Raw genomic sequence first — 17,661 nt, forward strand, 5'->3', positions numbered from 1 at the left:
GTATAATGAGCTCTTTCTCTGCTATGTGCAGTTTATTTAGATTCTTACGTGCTAAACTTACAGTTTTTACATGGAGCTGAAGAGTGTAAGCAGACGCTGTTAGATCAGATGTGTTTGAGATCACGAGGAACGTAAATCCAGTGAGTGCGTCCAAACTTTTGACTCGTGTGGATTCAATAACAGTGAAATATTTAGTGGGTAATCTTAAATCACTCTCTGATACACGAGGGCTTTATCCTTTATTATTGCATTCATAGTTTAAGTGCTGCGTTGAAAATAAAAGCAGCAGGACACAGAATTCATAGGATATCTGATCATAATCAGACAATATTTCTATTCAAAGACTCGACACCATTGAAGCTCCACGCTACTGATCCGTTTATGAATATTGAACGGCTGCACACTTATGGAAGATTAATTTCTGTAATATGAGGTGACGTGTGTAATGTTTATTACAATAATGTCTTCTATCCCTGCACAAGCAAACCATAAAAAATTGGCGTAGGATTTAAAACGATTTTCACAAATTCTGAATACATTTCACAAATAATTGTGAAGAAATCATGGCAAGAAAATCACTAAATTTAAAGCATCAGTTCACCAGAAATCAACATTAGCTGATCATGTGCTCATCCCAGATCAGGATGAGTGTGTTTCTTCATCAGGTTTGTAGAAATGTGTCTCTGCATCAGTGTCTCAGCGATGGATGCTCTGCAGTGAATGGGTGCCGTCAGAACGAGAGCTGATTAAAACATCACAGCACTCCAGTCCATCAGTTAACATCTGGAGAAAAACAAATCCAGCTTTAAGATGTAAATCATAACTCTTCCTCCAGTGAAAAAGTGCATCTGCTGTCGTCTCTCACATCAAAACCCAGCCACATGTTTGTTTAGGTCTGTTCTGGCTTGTAAACGCTGCTTGATCTGCAGATTTCACTGAGGAAGCGTTGTTATGAGTTCTCCAGATGTGAACTGATGGACTGGAGTGCTGTGGATTATTGTGATGTTTGATCAGCTCTCGCTCTGACCGCAGTGATGCAGCGCTGCATTTCTCCAGGTCTGTGGAGCTGAAAGCGGGTGCAGGTTGATTGGTGAAGCTCCGAGGTTACACACGTCTCCGCTGTGATCTGTAGGAGCAGCCAGCCTCTGTGTTCCTCTGAAGGGCTCTTCTGCTGCTTTCACTCTGGACTGACTCTTCTTGTCTCCTGAAGGGGTGAGACACCCTTCTGAAGGCAGCTGGACGCAGGAGGTGGACGCTCCCGTCTGCCCCGCCCACAGCGTGAAGCTCCGCCCCCGTCACCGAGGTGAGCTGCATCTCTCTGCTCTCTGGACTGATCTGTAACCGTGAGAAGAGAAACTCCGCTTCCTCCGTCATTAAGCCTTCAGGCACAGATATCTGCATCCATGTGTTTTGCAGACAAATAAGAATATTATGCATATTGATTTTGAAATATTTCTTTGAAGTAATGCATTATAATCATATTCATAACATTCATTATAAGCAGTGTTATTTTAGCATCAAAATACTATTACAGTTCATATAGGTTTTAGTTTTTTATTAATTGTTTTTTAAAAATATTTTATACTGCTACATAAAAAATATTGAATGGGTAACTAGCTGAAATAATTTTATAATTTTAAATGGCTATATAGTTTTTATTTCAGCTTTTATTTACTACATGGAAATGACAAACGTTGCCTTGGCAGCTGGCTCTTTTATTTTTTTGTAATGCATGTAAAGCTTTTCATTTTTATTTTATACATTTATTGTAGTAAAACTAAATCAAAATGAGAAATAAAAATGAGTTTGTGGAGGGTAGGGTTAGTTATATATATATATATATATATATATATATATATATAATAATTATGATATCCCTGATAATACATTCTTTTCATAAATAATTGCCAGTTAAAATGCATTATAATATTTGCAGATTCCTTGAATGTGTTTTAATGCATCAGATTTTCTAAAGGCGCAACACTGAATAGACGAGTATTATAATTGTGTTTACAGTCATTCATGTTGCAAGGCATAATTCATTCATTAAAAACTGTATAATGCATTACATATAAAGGCTATTTATCTTCAGAAAAGAATGAGCTGTAGTAAAGGAGAAGCATTAATAAGCGTCCCGCATGCGTGCAAACTCCCTCAGTAGCGTTTGAAAAGCATCCCAGGATGCACCTCACTTTTTAGGTCGCTGCATAACTCGTATACTCTCATCTGCCTTATTTATGTATTTATTCATTGATGCATTTGATTGTACACAAACAAGATTTCACAATATAATATCTGAGGCACATTCAAAATACAATGAGCTTCTGCCACGATCTGAACAGCTCCAGAATAACACGGTCAGCAGCAGGAGCTCCGGTAAGAGGAACCCTTCGGGCTGTTCCAGTCCTCCACAGTTCTTTCTGTGTACACGTTTCAATTCTGTTGGAATATTGTGAGTGTATTTGACATTGAGCTGTTTTCTTTGTGTGTGTGAACGAGCAGTGAGTCATTCGACTGCTTCGCTTCAGAGGAATGACTCGTTTGATTCGAGCTGCAGGACTGCGCAGACGCAGACGAGGAGCCTGTGAGTAACACACACACACACACACACACACACACACCGTCATGTGCTTCTCAGATGCTGATGTGTGTCCTTCATCTGACTCCTGCATTAAAGGAAGAACATTTCTACAAATCTGTCTCTGTTTTTCATTGACATCAGATGTGTTGATTTAACCATTTGAGAGAAACAAGAACTGTGGCTGTTTAAGCTACGCATGAAAATCTTTTACTTGTATATAATATTATAGAATTTGATATGCAAGATATAATAATACTATCATTCAAATAAATGTATTTCTATATAAATGGGTAATTAAATAAAGCTTTACTGAATGTTGCTGAAGACCTCTTTTTAATGTAGATGTAACATTTTCAGACAAAATCATCAATATTAACTAACAAAATAAATAGTGACGTAAAAATAAAAGAATGCTAGCTGAAAGAGAAGGTGGGCTGATGTTATTTTCTTTTATAATGTAAAAGAAACAAAACATAAACAATACATTTGATTCTTGGTTTACATGTGCGCACGGTCCGTCTGTGTGTGTGTGTGTGTGTGTGTGTGTGTGTTCAGTCGTCCCACAGCGGTTTCTCAATGTGTTCAGGGATCTTCTCCATCGCCGTCTGTACAGAACACAAGCACTGTGTTATACTGAAGGAAATATGATTTATGAAGCAGCTGCTGTATTGTGCTGCTGTTACCTTGGTGACCTCCATAGCAACGCCCTCCGGCAGATTACGCTGAATATACTCCAGATAAACCTGAGCGCTGGAGCCGGTTACTCTGGAGACCTGGAAGTAACCAGTACTGAAGTCTAACCCGTTTCTGAGACGTTTCACACACACACTTCATACATTACTGAAACTAAACCAAATTATAAAATACATCAATAAAAATACATTAATTTTATTTATACATAAAATAAACAAAAAATGTATATGTACAAAACATTACAATAATAAAATATATAGAATAAAAATATAAAACTGTAGTTTTGTATATAAAGTAAGACAAATTAAATATTACCAGTATTTAAAAAATTAATAAATTGAAAACATTTAAATATTTAATGTATAAAACATTAAAATATTTAAACTAATTGAATACTATATAAAATGTATCGTGTATGTGTATATATATTTCTAAAATATTTATATTAATTACATATCAAGTTAATAATGCATAAATGTTACATAAATCAAAATAAAAAAATAAGTAAACTTTTACATATGGAAAAAAATGTCTTGGGAATCTTAAATACAATCTCCAGAGGTGTGTGTGTGTGTGTGTGTGTCACCTCGATGCTCCTGTAGTGCGTCCTCATCTCGTACTGCACGCGGTGCTTCTTGAAGATGTGAACAGACTTGAGCAGCGTGAGTTTGTCGATGTGTTTGTTTGGCGTCAATCTGTGAAGCAGAAACAGCAGCAGCTTCAGCTCGGAGTCTGATGCCTTGTCCACATACACACACTTCACTCCCGGGTCTAAAAACACCAAAGCGCAGTGCCCTTAACCCACTCCGGAGGAGCGTATCCCATCATGCATCATGTTCTGGAAATAAATCGTGAGACTTTTCGCTGAGATCTCGCGAGAGATCACAGAAACCTTTCCAATGCAAGTTAAATATTAATATGAGACCCTGGACCACAAAACCAGTCATAAGATCAATTTTTTCTGAATAAATAATCTCTCCATTGATGTATGGTTTGTTGGACAATATTTGTCTGAGATACAACTATTTGAAAATCTGGAATCTGAGGGTGCAAAAACATCTAAATATTGAGAAAATCACCTTTAAAGTTGTTCAAATGAAGTTCTTAGCGATGCATATTACTAATCAAAAATGTTGATAGGTATTAAATTTACTAAATATCTTCATGGAACATGATCTTAATATCCTAATGATTTTTGGCATAAAAGAGAAATGTATAATTGTGACCCATACAGTGTATTGTTGGCTATTGCTGCAGATATAGCTGCTGCTTATGACTGCTTCTGTGCTGCAGGGACACATAATTTGGTAGAAAAAACAAAGGTGTTGCATGTTTTATTGGTGCAAAGATGAGTGCTGGTGATATTTATTTTGTACAACATTCGCAACTGCTTTTTATCACTGAATTAGAAGCACCGCAAATCAAATTAGTGTCCAATAGCGACCACTGAACAGACATTTAGAAGTTGATCTTAAAATGCAAAGTACTTAAAATAAAATCATGTAAACGCTTGCATTTCTACAACACTTATAAGTGTGTCCCATCAGGTGATGAGAAGCTGGACACACTTGTGGTCTTCATCCTCGACTTTGAACACTTGTGGACTATACGTGATGTTGGTAGTCAAGAGTGTGTGTGTGTGTGTGTCTCTCACGCTTTCTCCAGGTTCAGACCGAGCTCTCGAGCCGCCAGAGCCGCAAACATCTCGAAGCTGTCCAGCACTGCCCGGTCGTGACCTTTGACCCGCAGCGACAGCCGCTGATAGAGCACATCCGGGTCCTGTGAGCTCTGACCCGCGCTCAGAGCCTGCGAGCACCACCGGACCGCAGCGGCCTGCCAAACACACACACACAACACACACACACACACACACACACACACACACACACACAACACACACACACACACACACACACACACACACACACACACAACACACACACCACACACACACACACACACAGTTCGCTTTTATTCAACCATAAACGGCCTGGAACACAATGTTAAATATCTTAATCAGACAAGCATCATCACATAAGATCAGAAACAACGACGAGGTGTTTTCAGCAAGTTTGAGGTGTTGTTATATTAGACAGCTATGTTATAATATTCCCAAAGATTAATAATTGTGTTAATTGCTAAATCGTGCGTTTCATCTTACAAAAATAAGCCGAATAATATATTTTCCTGTGTTTAAGCAGGTAAATCTTCACATTTAGGAGAGAAGCAGTAATGCAAATCTCCCGAAACACAGAAAACTTTACAATCATAAAAACATGTTCTAGTTTCAATTCATCAATTAGAACTGGAAATTTCAAATATTCTGTTCATAAAATCTGAACTTCATCCTCAGAGAAATATTGGAACATGATGCATGTGATTCCGGATCGCAGTGAGAGAAGCTACGAGACTGGAGGATCGCTCTGATGATGTTATCGTGTTGTTTTCTGTCAAATAAATGAAATGTAGTACCGAGAGGAAGTGTCCGTGAAGGGTCTTTGACAGAACGCTCCTCGCGCTCGCCCTGAACGCCGCCATGTTTTCTGCCGCGGAAGCGGAAGTGACGTCAAAACAGGGACGAGGGACGGCGCCCCTAGTGGCAGTGAATTAAACTAGAACATGTTTATATGATTGTAAAGTTTTCTGTGTCTTTTGGGAGATTTGCATTACTGCTTCTCTCCTAAATGTGAAGATTTACCTGCTTAAACACAGGAAAATATATTATTCGGCTTATTTTTGTAAGATGAAACGCACGATTTAGCAATTAACACAATTATTAATCTTTGGGAATATTATAACATAGCTGTCTAATATAACAACACCTCAAACTTGCTGAAAACACCTCGTCGTTGTTTCTGATCTTATGTGATGATGCTTGTCTGATTAAGATATTTAACATTGTGTTCCAGGCCGTTTATGGTTGTAAAGCTTCTATTGTTCAATAAAGTTCATTCAAAAAAAGAATAAAAATAAATAAATAATGAAAAAATATATCTGGTGAGTTTTATGAGATTTAATTTAGCCACTTTTGTCTTAAAACTAAAATACGGTGCGGAAAACTATTCGATATACTTGCCATATGCGCAGCATTTAACCATCAACAATACTGAAGAATACTGTAAATAATCACTTTATACACTTATATACAAATATACGGAAGCCCGTTTCTGCCACACATTAAAAAAAACAAAGTCGAAATAATAACCAAAAACAAACAAACACATAATTATAAAGTAAAAAGCTGAAGTTCTGACATAAAAATTATGAGATAAAAAGGCAAAAAATAGCTATCATTATTTAGATTTTTTAATCTTATTACAATTAGTTTTGACAACTTTTTATCTACTATTAATGTTTTTACGTCATAATTTCGACTTTTTATGTAATCATTTCGATTATGTCATTGTTTAGACTTTTGCAGTCATATTTCCGACTTTTGTCATATTTATGATTTTGTCATAATTCCGATTTAGTGTGCCATAACTTCGACTTTTCCTTTCATAGTTATGACTTGCCAGAGCATAATTTTCTCTCTCTCTCTCTATATATATGTATTTATTTATTTTCTTCCTCTTACGTGTGCGTTCTGTTTTATATTGGTGACTGTTAGGTGAAGACGTATAAATGCACACATTATTTTATTTTAATTGTACAGTTTTAAAGTATAATGCATACTGAGACGTAATAAACTAAACAAATAAATCACTTAACGGTTCCTTATTACTTGTAGCTTTTTCCACGAATATTTATTTTATTCCTTTCATTTTAATGGTTTAATTAATTAATGTATTCTGTTGTATTAGTGTGAGATCGTGCCCTGAACACGTTCGCCGGCGGGAGGCTGGGGGGGGGGCGATCATATGTGTGGTCACGTGACCCAGCGCAGCGGCCCAGACAGCATCAGAAGCAGAGACAGCAGCGCTAAAAACACACTCATCTGACACACACCACACGCAGGTAAAGAGCAGCACCGGCTCGCTCGGGGTTCGGTATCACCGTGGACCGGTTCCGTGCCTCTAGCACGTCCTGTTCTGGCGATTTAAGGCGGGAAAGCAGCGCGGAGCGCGGGAAGTGAGTGTAGCTGCGGAGCTAACAAAAGCCTCACATTCACAAACGAAGCTGAGACGCTTTTCTCAACAATACTACGCTTTATTAGACCGATGATTGGATAACTTAGATGTGAAGATCTTATCTAGCATTACAGTGTCTGTTAATCTAATAACCACATTCGACTTTCAGATTCTCGGGAATTCTATATTTGTACTGAATTGTCCATATTTGTTTCTCAAAACGCTGTTGGATCTGTCATAAAAACGTATAGAATGATGCATTATGGATATCCAGCGCGTAAACTAACGCATTAGGTGACGGATCGCTTTGTTGTTTTTGCTATAATTACACGTTATTAGACATTATGGTGAACTCTGGCGTTTTTATTGTTCGTTTTGTGTAATTTCAGCACGTAAGGTTACCTCGGGAAACACTGAGGCGAAGCGGCAAATTAAAGCGCCGTTTGTTCTGAAGTAATACTGTTTCTGGTAACGTTACCTCAGGAACGAACGTGTGCGTTTATAGCTGTGTTTTTGATCGTTTTAACGCGATTCGACAGCATTTGTATGTTCTGACGCTCGCAGACACGTTCAGAATCATTAATTGTGTTTATATTCTGCCGTTGTCCTCTTAAAGGAATCCCCGACGCTGATTGGCCGGCGGCTCCTCTGAAGCGATGACGTCACGGGCGGAGCGCAGGAGCAGCTGACGCGCAGGAGAATCCCGTGCGTGCCGCCGCTGCCATGAGCGCGCCCAGAGGAGAGTTCCGTCCGTCGATGACGTCACCCCCTAGGAGCGGGCGCGTGCCGGTCGCCATGACGTCATGAGGGGGCTACGTCGCGGAGGAGAAAGTTTTCTGTGACTCGGATATTCGGTGAATTCTTACACACTCCGTCCTCGAGATTTCCCGGGAAAGGCGCGCGATTTAATTTATGTGCCTTGTTGCTAGTTTATGCAGTACTTTTGGGCCGGAAGTGTTTGTGACGCAGCGGCCGCTCTCACCTGGACCCCAAGGACCCGCCGGTGAGCCGGGTGACTCTGTGGATTTGCGTGAATCCGCTCGTAGAAGCAGGCATGTTTGCGGCAGTGGAGCTTGGGCCCGTACTGTGCAGCGACTCCAACATCCTGTGCCTGTCCTGGAAGGGCCGCGTCCCCCGCAGTGAGAAGGAGAAGCCCGTGTGCAGGAGGCGCTGCTATGAGGAGGGCTGGCTGGCCACGGGGAACGGCCGGGGGGTCGTGGGAGTCACCTTCACCTCCAGCCACTGCAGGAGAGACCGGCCCACCCCGCAGCGCATCAACTTCAACCTGAGGGGACACAACAGTGAGGTGAGGAAGTGCCAAAGAAATGCCAGTAAACGCTGATTCTAACATTGTGTGTATAATATTTTATATATTATATATGTTGTGCTTGGTTGTAAAATATGTATATGACTGGATTTACTTCAAAACTTTAAAATGGGCAGGGAATTATACATTTTTATTTTAAAGTTGTAATTTCAAGGCCTGAAAAAGTGGGCATTTTATTGATCATAAATCACTCACTCTCTTGTGAATATATATATATATAATATATATATGTATACGTCAATATATATATATATAATATATATATGTGTGTATACGTTTTATTTTTGCTTCAAATTTGCATTAGTAATGGCCAGGGAAAAATACCTCTTATTTTTAAAATTTACTTTTGCTTGGTTCGTAAACATCTGAATTGCATTTTTAAAAATTTCATTGAAAATTTGCATTAAAAAAGGAAAAATACATTTTAAAATTGTGATTTCGAGGGCTGACAAAGTCAATCACTTTCTCACTTTCATTTCTTCTGAATAATCATCTTTATTTATAAAGTTGAATTGAATTTTTACTTATTTTAATAATTTGCATAAAAATTCCATCAAAAAAGGCCAGGGAAAGATGCATCTTCAATTTAAAATGAATTCTAAAATATAATTTATTTATTTTTTTCTGCTTTTAAAATTGTAATGGCCGGTGGTCATTTTCTCATGCACAAATCTCACACTCCTATCGTTTGATCTTGTGTGAATATTTTTATTTTTCTTCGTGTACATTAGTGTTTTGCCTTACGTTTTGCTTGGTTCTTAAATATCTCAAATAAACAGCTGGATTTGCTTCAGATTTTCATTTTTAAAATGTGATGAGTAAAGTCACATAAAGATATGAATTGGTAAAGTCATGGAAAAATCACACTGAAGTCATTTACATCTCATTAAAGGCATGTTCTGTTTAAGAAACGAGTTTCAGACAGACGTGCAGCGGCGTGTGAAATCACGTTAATGAGATCTGTCAGGTTATGAGAGCGCAGGACATCTCGTCTGATGGGTCTCCACACTAACAAAGAGAAACGGGCTGGTCATTTATCCTTCGCTAACTTCTGCTGATGGAGCTGAGAAGGTAAACGGCCTTCTCTTCCTGCCCTGCTCACTTCTGTCTAATACGTCATCTTCTGGAGGATCTCATTGTTCCCGATGGGATTTATCTAATGCTTCAGAAACGAGTAATAAGGCACTACAGTGTCATTTGTTTGCGTCTCTCGAGCGTTTTCGCCAGCGAGTGTCCATCACACGTGAAGAGAGCAGAAAATAGACGGGATAAAAATACACGACTGTAATCTGTGCTCCGCTGGGATTCTTAACCTTGTTGCATCTTTAAAGCGTCTCGTCATCAGCCTCTGATATAAAACCATTCAGACGGCTGCTTCTGCTCTCACACACACACACACACACACACACACACACACACACACACACACTCTCTTTCATATATTATCAGTAAAGTGAGGCCACACGGCGCTAAAAATAGTAGTTTGGGAGAAAAGAAACGTTACCTAGTCTAGTTTAGTCTGCAGCTCATTTAGAGCACACTTTAGCAGTTTTCCATGAACATTTTAGAAATATGGGGTAAATTAAAGCAGCTTTTTATTTGAGGAGTTTCATGCTGTCCCAAACCTGTATGACGTTCCTTATTTCTGTAGGTTTTCTGCGGGTGAAGAAGGTCTTAAACTGATCTTAAATCAGAGCAGAAAGTCTTAGTCACTGCATGAAATGTTGCATGAGCTGCAAATAAAAGAGTATCTTCCTCAGTATTTTTGTCTTGTTTTCTGATTTAAATCTCTAAACATACTTGAGACCCTGAATAAAGAGATGAAGTGAAACTGAACAAAATTAAACCAGTTTATGCTTAAAATAAGAGCAAATATCTGTCAGTGGGGTATGAAAAGTTGTTTACCTTTGAATTAAGTTAATTTTTTTTGCACATTTTCTTTACTTGGTCTTTTAGGTATTTAAAAATGTATTTAAAATGTACCTTCATAAAAACTGCTTTAAAAAATATATTAAAAAGGCCAGGGAAAATATGTAAGTTTTTCTTCATTTAAAATAAATAAATGGCTAGATTTGTTTCAAAATTGCATTTAAAAAGGCCAGGGAAAAATCCATTTTAATTACTTCTTAAAAATTCCTGCTGCTGTTCTTCAGAGCAGACGGTGAGAAAAGTGTCATAAAACTAGTCCATAAAACTGTTTCTTTTTGTGTTCCACTGGGAAACGGTGACCATAATTAACATTTCTGATTAAACACTTAAAGATGTTGTGGACACAGCTTTGGTTTGTCGATCTGTCCTCGAGTGAAGTCACCTCATGTAAGCGGATCATGGGTTACGAGAGAATCTGAAAACACGTCTGCATGCATGTGAGATATGGCATTAAATACAGCTTCGGCTTCTGTATCGACTCGCCATGCGATGATGTCCAATGCTAAATCACTGTACACTGCTGATTTCTATAGAGAGCAGCTGAGTTTGCCTTCACAAGCACACGTTTTATCAGAAAACAAAATGTTTAAGGCATGAAAGCATGTCTTTGCCTTCTGTTGTGAGTCCAGGCACGTGTCCAGCACGTCGGAGGATGAGTGGAGAGTTAATAAAGCGGCTGATTATGGGCTCTTTCTGTGGCTTTGGCTTTCTGCTGTAATCCTGCATTTGGTCAGATCTTCAGTCTGATCTTGTTGTGACGTCTCAGTATAGAGTCGTGTGTGTTTACCTGCGTCTGCACGCGGATCAGTGTGTGTCTGTGAAGGAAACGGCTTACAAGTGTACTTGCGCTTTAATTATTCATCATGTGTTTTCCTTCCTCATGAACTCTTTATTTAAATATACGTTTTTATTAAGTTTTGCTTGGTTCTAAAATATCTCAAATAAATTTGCTTCGAATATGCAGAAATATCTAAAAAGGCTAGCTAAAAATACATTTTGATTTAAACATTTTAATTATTTTAATTGTGATTTCAAGGCCTGAAAAAGTCAATGTAGTGGCTATTTTATTGACCATCAGTGACTCATATTTTGTGAATATATAAATATTTATATTTGCTTGATTCTATAATATTAGCTAGATTTGCTGCAGAATTGCATTAAAAATGTCAGGGGAAAAATTTGTTTAGAGAAAAAAAATACATTTTAATTTTAAAATTGTGGTTTTAAGGCTTTAATAATTAAATTAAATGACTTTTTTTTTTTTTTTTGACATCAATCACTCTTTTTTTTTTTATGTTTTGCTTGGTTCTGAAATATATCAAATAAATGGCTCGATTTGCTTCAAATTTGCACTTAAAAATCATATTAAAAAGGCAAGAAAAAATTAATTACAAAAAATCTCCCAAATGTTAATTTTGTAATTAAATTAAAATATTAATAATTAAAATATTTAAAATAAAAGGCTTGATTTGCTTCAAATTTGCATAGAATTGCATGTATAAAATGACCTTTTGTTTACTAACAAATCATTTAAATATATTAAGTCTTGTGAATTTGTTGGTCAAACGCTCCTGAGAACCCTGCAAATTAGGCTCAGAGCGAATCATAACTGAGTGTTAATAGATATGGTATCATCTCGTGTTTATGAGAGCATAGTTTCATAGTTACTCGTATCAGTATTTCCAGGCCGTTTGCTTGTTTTGTGGTAAGTAGCTGTGTAATTCGTAGCGTAATGTACGACTGCACAGTTTAGTTTTAAGGGAGTCTCATGATGTAGTTTTCCGTTGTCTTTGGAGTGTTACAAGCTGTTTGTTTATAGATAAAAGTCACAAAGACTCAAATTTAAGACTCGTCCACGCCTTCCTAAAACGCCTCATTTAAACACGCCCCACATATCTACGTCTCTGTGTGGGAAGATTTGCAGAAATGTTTACGCAAAGAAAGAGGGCGTAACTTTTATTCTCGCTGTAGTATTGTTGTCGTGGAGATGATGTTATGTCCCTTACCGTATTTGGAAACACATTTCCGTTACACGCTTGAGGTATTCGGCCAATCACAGTGCACTGGATAGCTGGCCAATCAGAGCACAGCGTGCTTTTCAGAACAAAATCGGCGCGTTTCAGAAAGGCGGGGCAGAGAGGAGCAACAATAATGTACAGTATGTAGAAAATAATGTGTTTTTTGAACTTTAAACCGCATTACACCAAAAACATGAAATAATGTTCTTTTTAGCATCGTAATATGAACCGTGCCAGTCAGTTCTTCAGCTTCGGGAGTGTTTTCTGTCCTGCTCTGCAGGTGGTGTTGGTGAGATGGAACGAGCCCTTCCAGAAGCTGGCGACCTGTGACACCGACGGCGGGATCTTTGTCTGGATCCAGTATGAGGGCCGCTGGTCAGTCGAGCTGGTCAATGACCGAGGAGCTCAGGTGAGACGTCCTAAAGCTCCGCTAAAGGAGAAGTGCACTTCCAGAATAAACATTCCCTGATCATTTACTCAGCCCCGTGTCATCTTTCTTTCTTCAGTCGTTTTTTGAGGAAAACATTCCAGGATTTTTCTCCATATAGTGGACTTCAATGGCGGCTAACGATCTAAACGCCCGAAATACAGTTTCCATGCAGCTTGAAAGAGCTCTACACGACCCCAGCCGAGGAATAAGAGTCTTGTCTAGTTTGGTTTGGCTATATAAGAGTCTTATTCCTCGGCAGGGATTGTGTAGAGCTCTTTGAAGCTGCATTGAAACTGTATTTTGGGCGTTTAGATCAATGGCGGCTAACGAAGTCCACTATATGGAGAAAAATCCTGGAATGTTTTCCTCACACGAGGCGCGGTGTTTAACGTGCTGTACCTGCGCAGGTGAGCGACTTCACCTGGTCTCACGACGGCATGCAGGCGCTGATCTCGTACCGCGACGGCTTCGTGCTGGTGGGCTCGGTGAGCGGCCAGCGCCACTGGTCCTCTGAGATCAACCTGGAGAGTCAGATCACCTGTGGGATCTGGACCCCCGACGACCAGCAGGTGACCACACGCTTTGCTTTGTGAATTTAATGGTTGGGTCTTTAAAATGTCTTGATTAAATTCAGTTAATCAGATATAAATAAAAAATTATAAATTAATATAAATAAAATTAAATAATGTCATATTTTAGTCTTGACTATCATAAATCTAAAAAGTAATTATTATTATTTTGAGAATTGTTTTTAAATTATTTTAAAAACTTAAATTAATATAAATAAAATGTCATATTTTAGTCTTAACTATCTTAAATCTAAAAACTAATTTAGTAAATTATTTTGAAAAATTTACAAAATAATAAAATTATTTTTAAAAAACTTAAATTAATTTGTATTATTTTAATAGACAGCAAGTACGTTTATTTATTCTTTTTTTGATGTTTATTTATAGCACGTTTCATACACAGTGGTAATTGTGGTAAGTGCTTTACAGAAAAATAATAATAAATATAGAAAATAGGCTTATTTATAATTAAAAGCTCTGCATTATGCATACAATCTTTATTTCTGGATATTATTGGTATTTTTGTTACACCATAAACTCTGTCTGGCATTCGTGTTAACGTAAACTCACAGGAAAGAAGGAAGGGCATTATATAACTCGCAATATATTTGACCCTGGACCACAAAAACAGTCATAAGGGTCAATACTCTGAAATAGCTGAATAAATAATCTCTCCATTGATGTATGGTTTGTTGGACAATATTTGGCTGAGATGCAACTATTTGAAAATCTGGAATCTGAGGGTGCAAAAAAATCTAAATATTGAGAAAATCACCTTTAAAGTTGTTCAAATGAAGTTCTTAGCAATACATATTACTAATCAAAAATTAAGTTTTGATATATTTACGGTAGGAAATTTACTAAATATCTTCGTGGAACATGATCTTTACTTAATATCCTAATGATTTTTGGCATAAAAGAGAAATGTATAATTTTGACCCATACAATGTATTGCTACAAATATAGCTGTGCTGCTTATGACTGCTTCTGTGCTGCAGGGACACACAATTGTTTTGCACAATAATCTGTTAACTATCTTTATTTAAACACATTATTATAGTATCAGCGAAATCCAATATCAATCAAATTGTATATATTGATATATTAGTACATTTTCAAAAACATATGTACCATTTAAACCAATATACTCCTGTTTGAATCAAACGTGTCTTCAGGGTTATAAACCGCAGCCTGTTTAAACAAGAACATGAGATGCATGATTGGTTTTCAGGTTGTTTGGGTTTGTTCTGTAGTAGTTTTATCTGCACAGGTCTTAAGCAGACTGTTTTGTTGCTCAGGTGTTGTTTGGCACGGCGGATGGGCAGGTGATCGTCATGGACTGTCACGGCCGGATGCTGGCTCATATCTTGCTGCACGAGGCGGAGGGCATCGCCAGCATGGCCTGGAATTATCCCAACTTCCTGGTGGAGGACAGCAGCGAGAGCGACACGGACTCGGACGATTACACGCCTCTGCAGGGTAACATCTGCAGTCTCACAGACAATCTGTTGCACCGATTGCAATTTCTGATTTTTTATATATATATATAATTTTTTATTTTATTTTTTTAAAATGTATTTATCAGGAGCGTAGCCAGAAAAGAGACTCTGGGTGTGCATCGGAAAAACTGGGTGTGCCACATTAGATTAATGTGCAAAAAAAAAACCCCACCAAGACTGTGTATTACTAACGTTACAGAACAGAGCAGACTGGGCTGATATAGCCTGTAAAAATATATAACATCAGAATGAAAAGGTGCATTTCTTTATTAAAGTTCATTTGGAGATGCAGCGTCGCATTCGGCAACTTTATCTTTTCAGCCGACACTGACTGAGAAGAAATCACTAGTTTATTAACAAATAATTAAAATGTTTTCTTTTCCTTTTCCCCCAACATAGTCATAATCATTAGCCTACTTTTGCCATTGCAAGTTTTATACGTGTGCTTGAGCGCGGAATAGGCTATACGCCTATATATTAAAGGACGGTTACAGGGGCGTAAATTTCATCTAACAATAGGGGGGGACAATAAACACAAAATTTCTAAAGAGCAATGTTTGAAGGGGACACACATGATACAGCCAAAATTGTACTTGTAAGGAGAGCTATGCGTACACAGCATGTGTACATGGCACGGACCGTGTTTAAATATGAGTTCAGTTCATATGGTTCACCACGTGGTCATATTATAATTATTATTTTGCGTCATCCATAGTATTTTAGGTTTCGTCTGAAATGGTACGTCTCTTTAGATATTCAACCGCATTAAGCCCACTGATCTGCCACTTAACATCATGTTGAGCAAAACCCAACACCTCGGTAGGTCTACAACATCAGCCTAATATCGGTTCACACACAGGCTTATCGCCGTGTTAGCTGTAGTGGGTGACAAGCTACGGTATTACGCTTGTTAGCCTTATAATCGCTCATAGAAAAAACATCGGATATCATCATTTTTTTGTCATGACTAATTTATTAATGATCCAGCATCATCTGTATTAAAGAGAGAGAATAATTTCACCTGATGTTTAAAGAGAATAAAATAGCCTTGACAGCCTAAGTTACTTACACATAACTAACTGTTACTGAGGTACTTGCTCTCTCCCACCGGACTTGTGTGTGTGTGTGTGTGTGTGTGTGTGTGTGTGTGTGTGTGTGTGTGTGTCGGTAAAAGAGGAAAGCAGCCAGTGGATCAAACCACTGTGAGGCAAGGGAGGGGGGAATCAAAACATTTCTGAACTTAAAAATGTTTTTTTGCGTTTATTTTGTTTTACTACTCATGCAATTATTTTAAGTACATGTCCATTATATTATTTTTAATACACCGAGTCGCTTGTAATGATATTTTTAGGGGGGACAATTCTCAGATGGGGGGGTCCTGTCCCCCCCGGGATTTAGTTAGTAGCCTAGGTTATTATATTAATCAATTTACGTGTGACTAGTGAAATCTTTAGTCGGGGACAGGCCTACTTGGCACAAGGAACCGATCCATTTTTAAAATCAAATGCTGACAATTCGAAAAGTGCGCCTGCTAATCACGTCACGTTATATTGCAATGCACGAGTTATGAATGCATAATAAGTCAAATGTTTTTATTTTATTTCATTTCTTATGGGTGCTATGGCAGTGCTTTGGTCTTTCTTGGGGGCGCTGAAGCCTCTGCTCGCCCCTCCTTAGCGCCGCCCATGTTTATTACAATTCAAAAAATAATAATTCTGCATCTGTTTTTAGGTGTGCCAGCTGCCACGGTGGGTGGCACCGGCACACCCGTGGCTACGCCCCTGGTATTTATGTATTTGTTTTATTTATTTATTTATTTATTTTATTTTGTAAGTGTGACTTCCCGATTCCGATTTTCTTTCCAAAGACTATAATTGACAGCATATGCAAACAAAAATCTAGAAAAGACGTAGAAATAATGTTTCTTTCCACTAAAATTGTCGTCTTTTTTTATTTTTTCACTAACCTTATTAAATGTCATCTTTCACATCAAATTCTTACATTGTTTCAGTTAGAATAATAAGAAACTGTAGAGCTGTTACCATTCAAATGAAACCAGTATCAACAAACTCCATCTTTCCACTGCAGCAAACACACAAGCTGCATCTGAAGTGGCTTTAGATGTATTTACACACACTGTTTGAAGAAGCTGAGCTGCCAGAAATGCATTTACACCGCAAAATTTCAAATGCATAAAGAATTTTATAAGATTAATTTTTTCAATATTTTTTAAACATACAAATAAGAAATGTTGGGAAAAAGGCAATGATAGTTTTAAATATGAAACCAAACCAGTAGGTGGTGGCAAATGAGCGTTTGAATGAGTGAGTCATTTAGTCAACAGATTCGTTCAAACGACCGATTCATTCAGAAACGAGTCAAGTGACTACTGTCTTTATGAATGGCTCACTGAATCATTGACTCACTCGATTCGTCCAAAAACGTGGATTCATTCAGTAACGAAACACCGCTGTGTTGCTCGGAGACACAAAACAGTTCTGCTGTGGCTTTGATCGGAACTATTTTCATCAGAGAAACTGAGCAA

General features: G+C 37.9%; 2 protein-coding genes across 5 annotated transcripts in view; one reads left to right on the forward strand and one right to left on the reverse strand.

Annotated features, from left to right (window-relative positions):
• Window positions 1-2,227: 2,227 nt before the first annotated feature.
• Window positions 2,228-5,906, reverse strand: mrps10 (mitochondrial ribosomal protein S10). The gene is made up of 5 exons (XM_058772182.1): window positions 5,747-5,906; window positions 4,929-5,107; window positions 3,861-3,969; window positions 3,265-3,354; window positions 2,228-3,186 (listed from the first exon to the last, which is right to left on the reverse strand). The coding sequence occupies exons 1-5, from the start codon at window positions 5,810-5,812 to the stop codon at window positions 3,133-3,135; spliced, it is 498 nt and encodes a 165-aa protein (XP_058628165.1). The 5' UTR covers window positions 5,813-5,906; the 3' UTR covers window positions 2,228-3,132.
• A 1,199-nt stretch (window positions 5,907-7,105) lies between these two features.
• Window positions 7,106-17,661, forward strand: part of tulp4a (TUB like protein 4a) — a 28,328-nt gene continuing 17,772 nt past the window's right edge. For 2 of the 4 annotated variants that reach the window (XM_058772166.1, XM_058772169.1), the window contains exons 1-5: window positions 7,106-7,231; window positions 7,961-8,650; window positions 12,899-13,027; window positions 13,456-13,617; window positions 14,916-15,096. In XM_058772166.1, coding sequence (XP_058628149.1) covers window positions 8,399-8,650; window positions 12,899-13,027; window positions 13,456-13,617; window positions 14,916-15,096 — 724 coding nt within the window. In that variant the 5' untranslated portion in view covers window positions 7,106-7,231; window positions 7,961-8,398. Of the gene's footprint in view, window positions 7,346-7,960; window positions 8,651-12,898; window positions 13,028-13,455; window positions 13,618-14,915; window positions 15,097-17,661 lie in introns of all 4 variants that reach the window. The other 2 variants (XM_058772168.1, XM_058772167.1) reach the window with 2 other exon arrangements.

Source organism: Onychostoma macrolepis, chromosome 04 (assembly GCF_012432095.1).
Source record: "Onychostoma macrolepis isolate SWU-2019 chromosome 04, ASM1243209v1, whole genome shotgun sequence".
Taxonomy (NCBI): Eukaryota; Metazoa; Chordata; class Actinopteri; order Cypriniformes; family Cyprinidae; genus Onychostoma; species Onychostoma macrolepis.

Bases quoted from the DNA above. Each gene is read 5' to 3' on its own strand.
- mrps10 (XM_058772182.1), bottom strand. From the start codon at position 5,812: ATGGCGGCGTTCAGGGCGAGCGCGAGGAGCGTTCTGTCAAAGACCCTT. The intron at 5,108-5,746 runs GTACTACATTTC...TGTGTTTGGCAG, and splicing joins TTCACGGACACTTCCTCTCG to GCCGCTGCGGTCCGGTGGTG. The intron at 3,355-3,860 runs GTGACACACACA...GGTTACTTCCAG, and splicing joins CGCACTACAGGAGCATCGAG to GTCTCCAGAGTAACCGGCTC.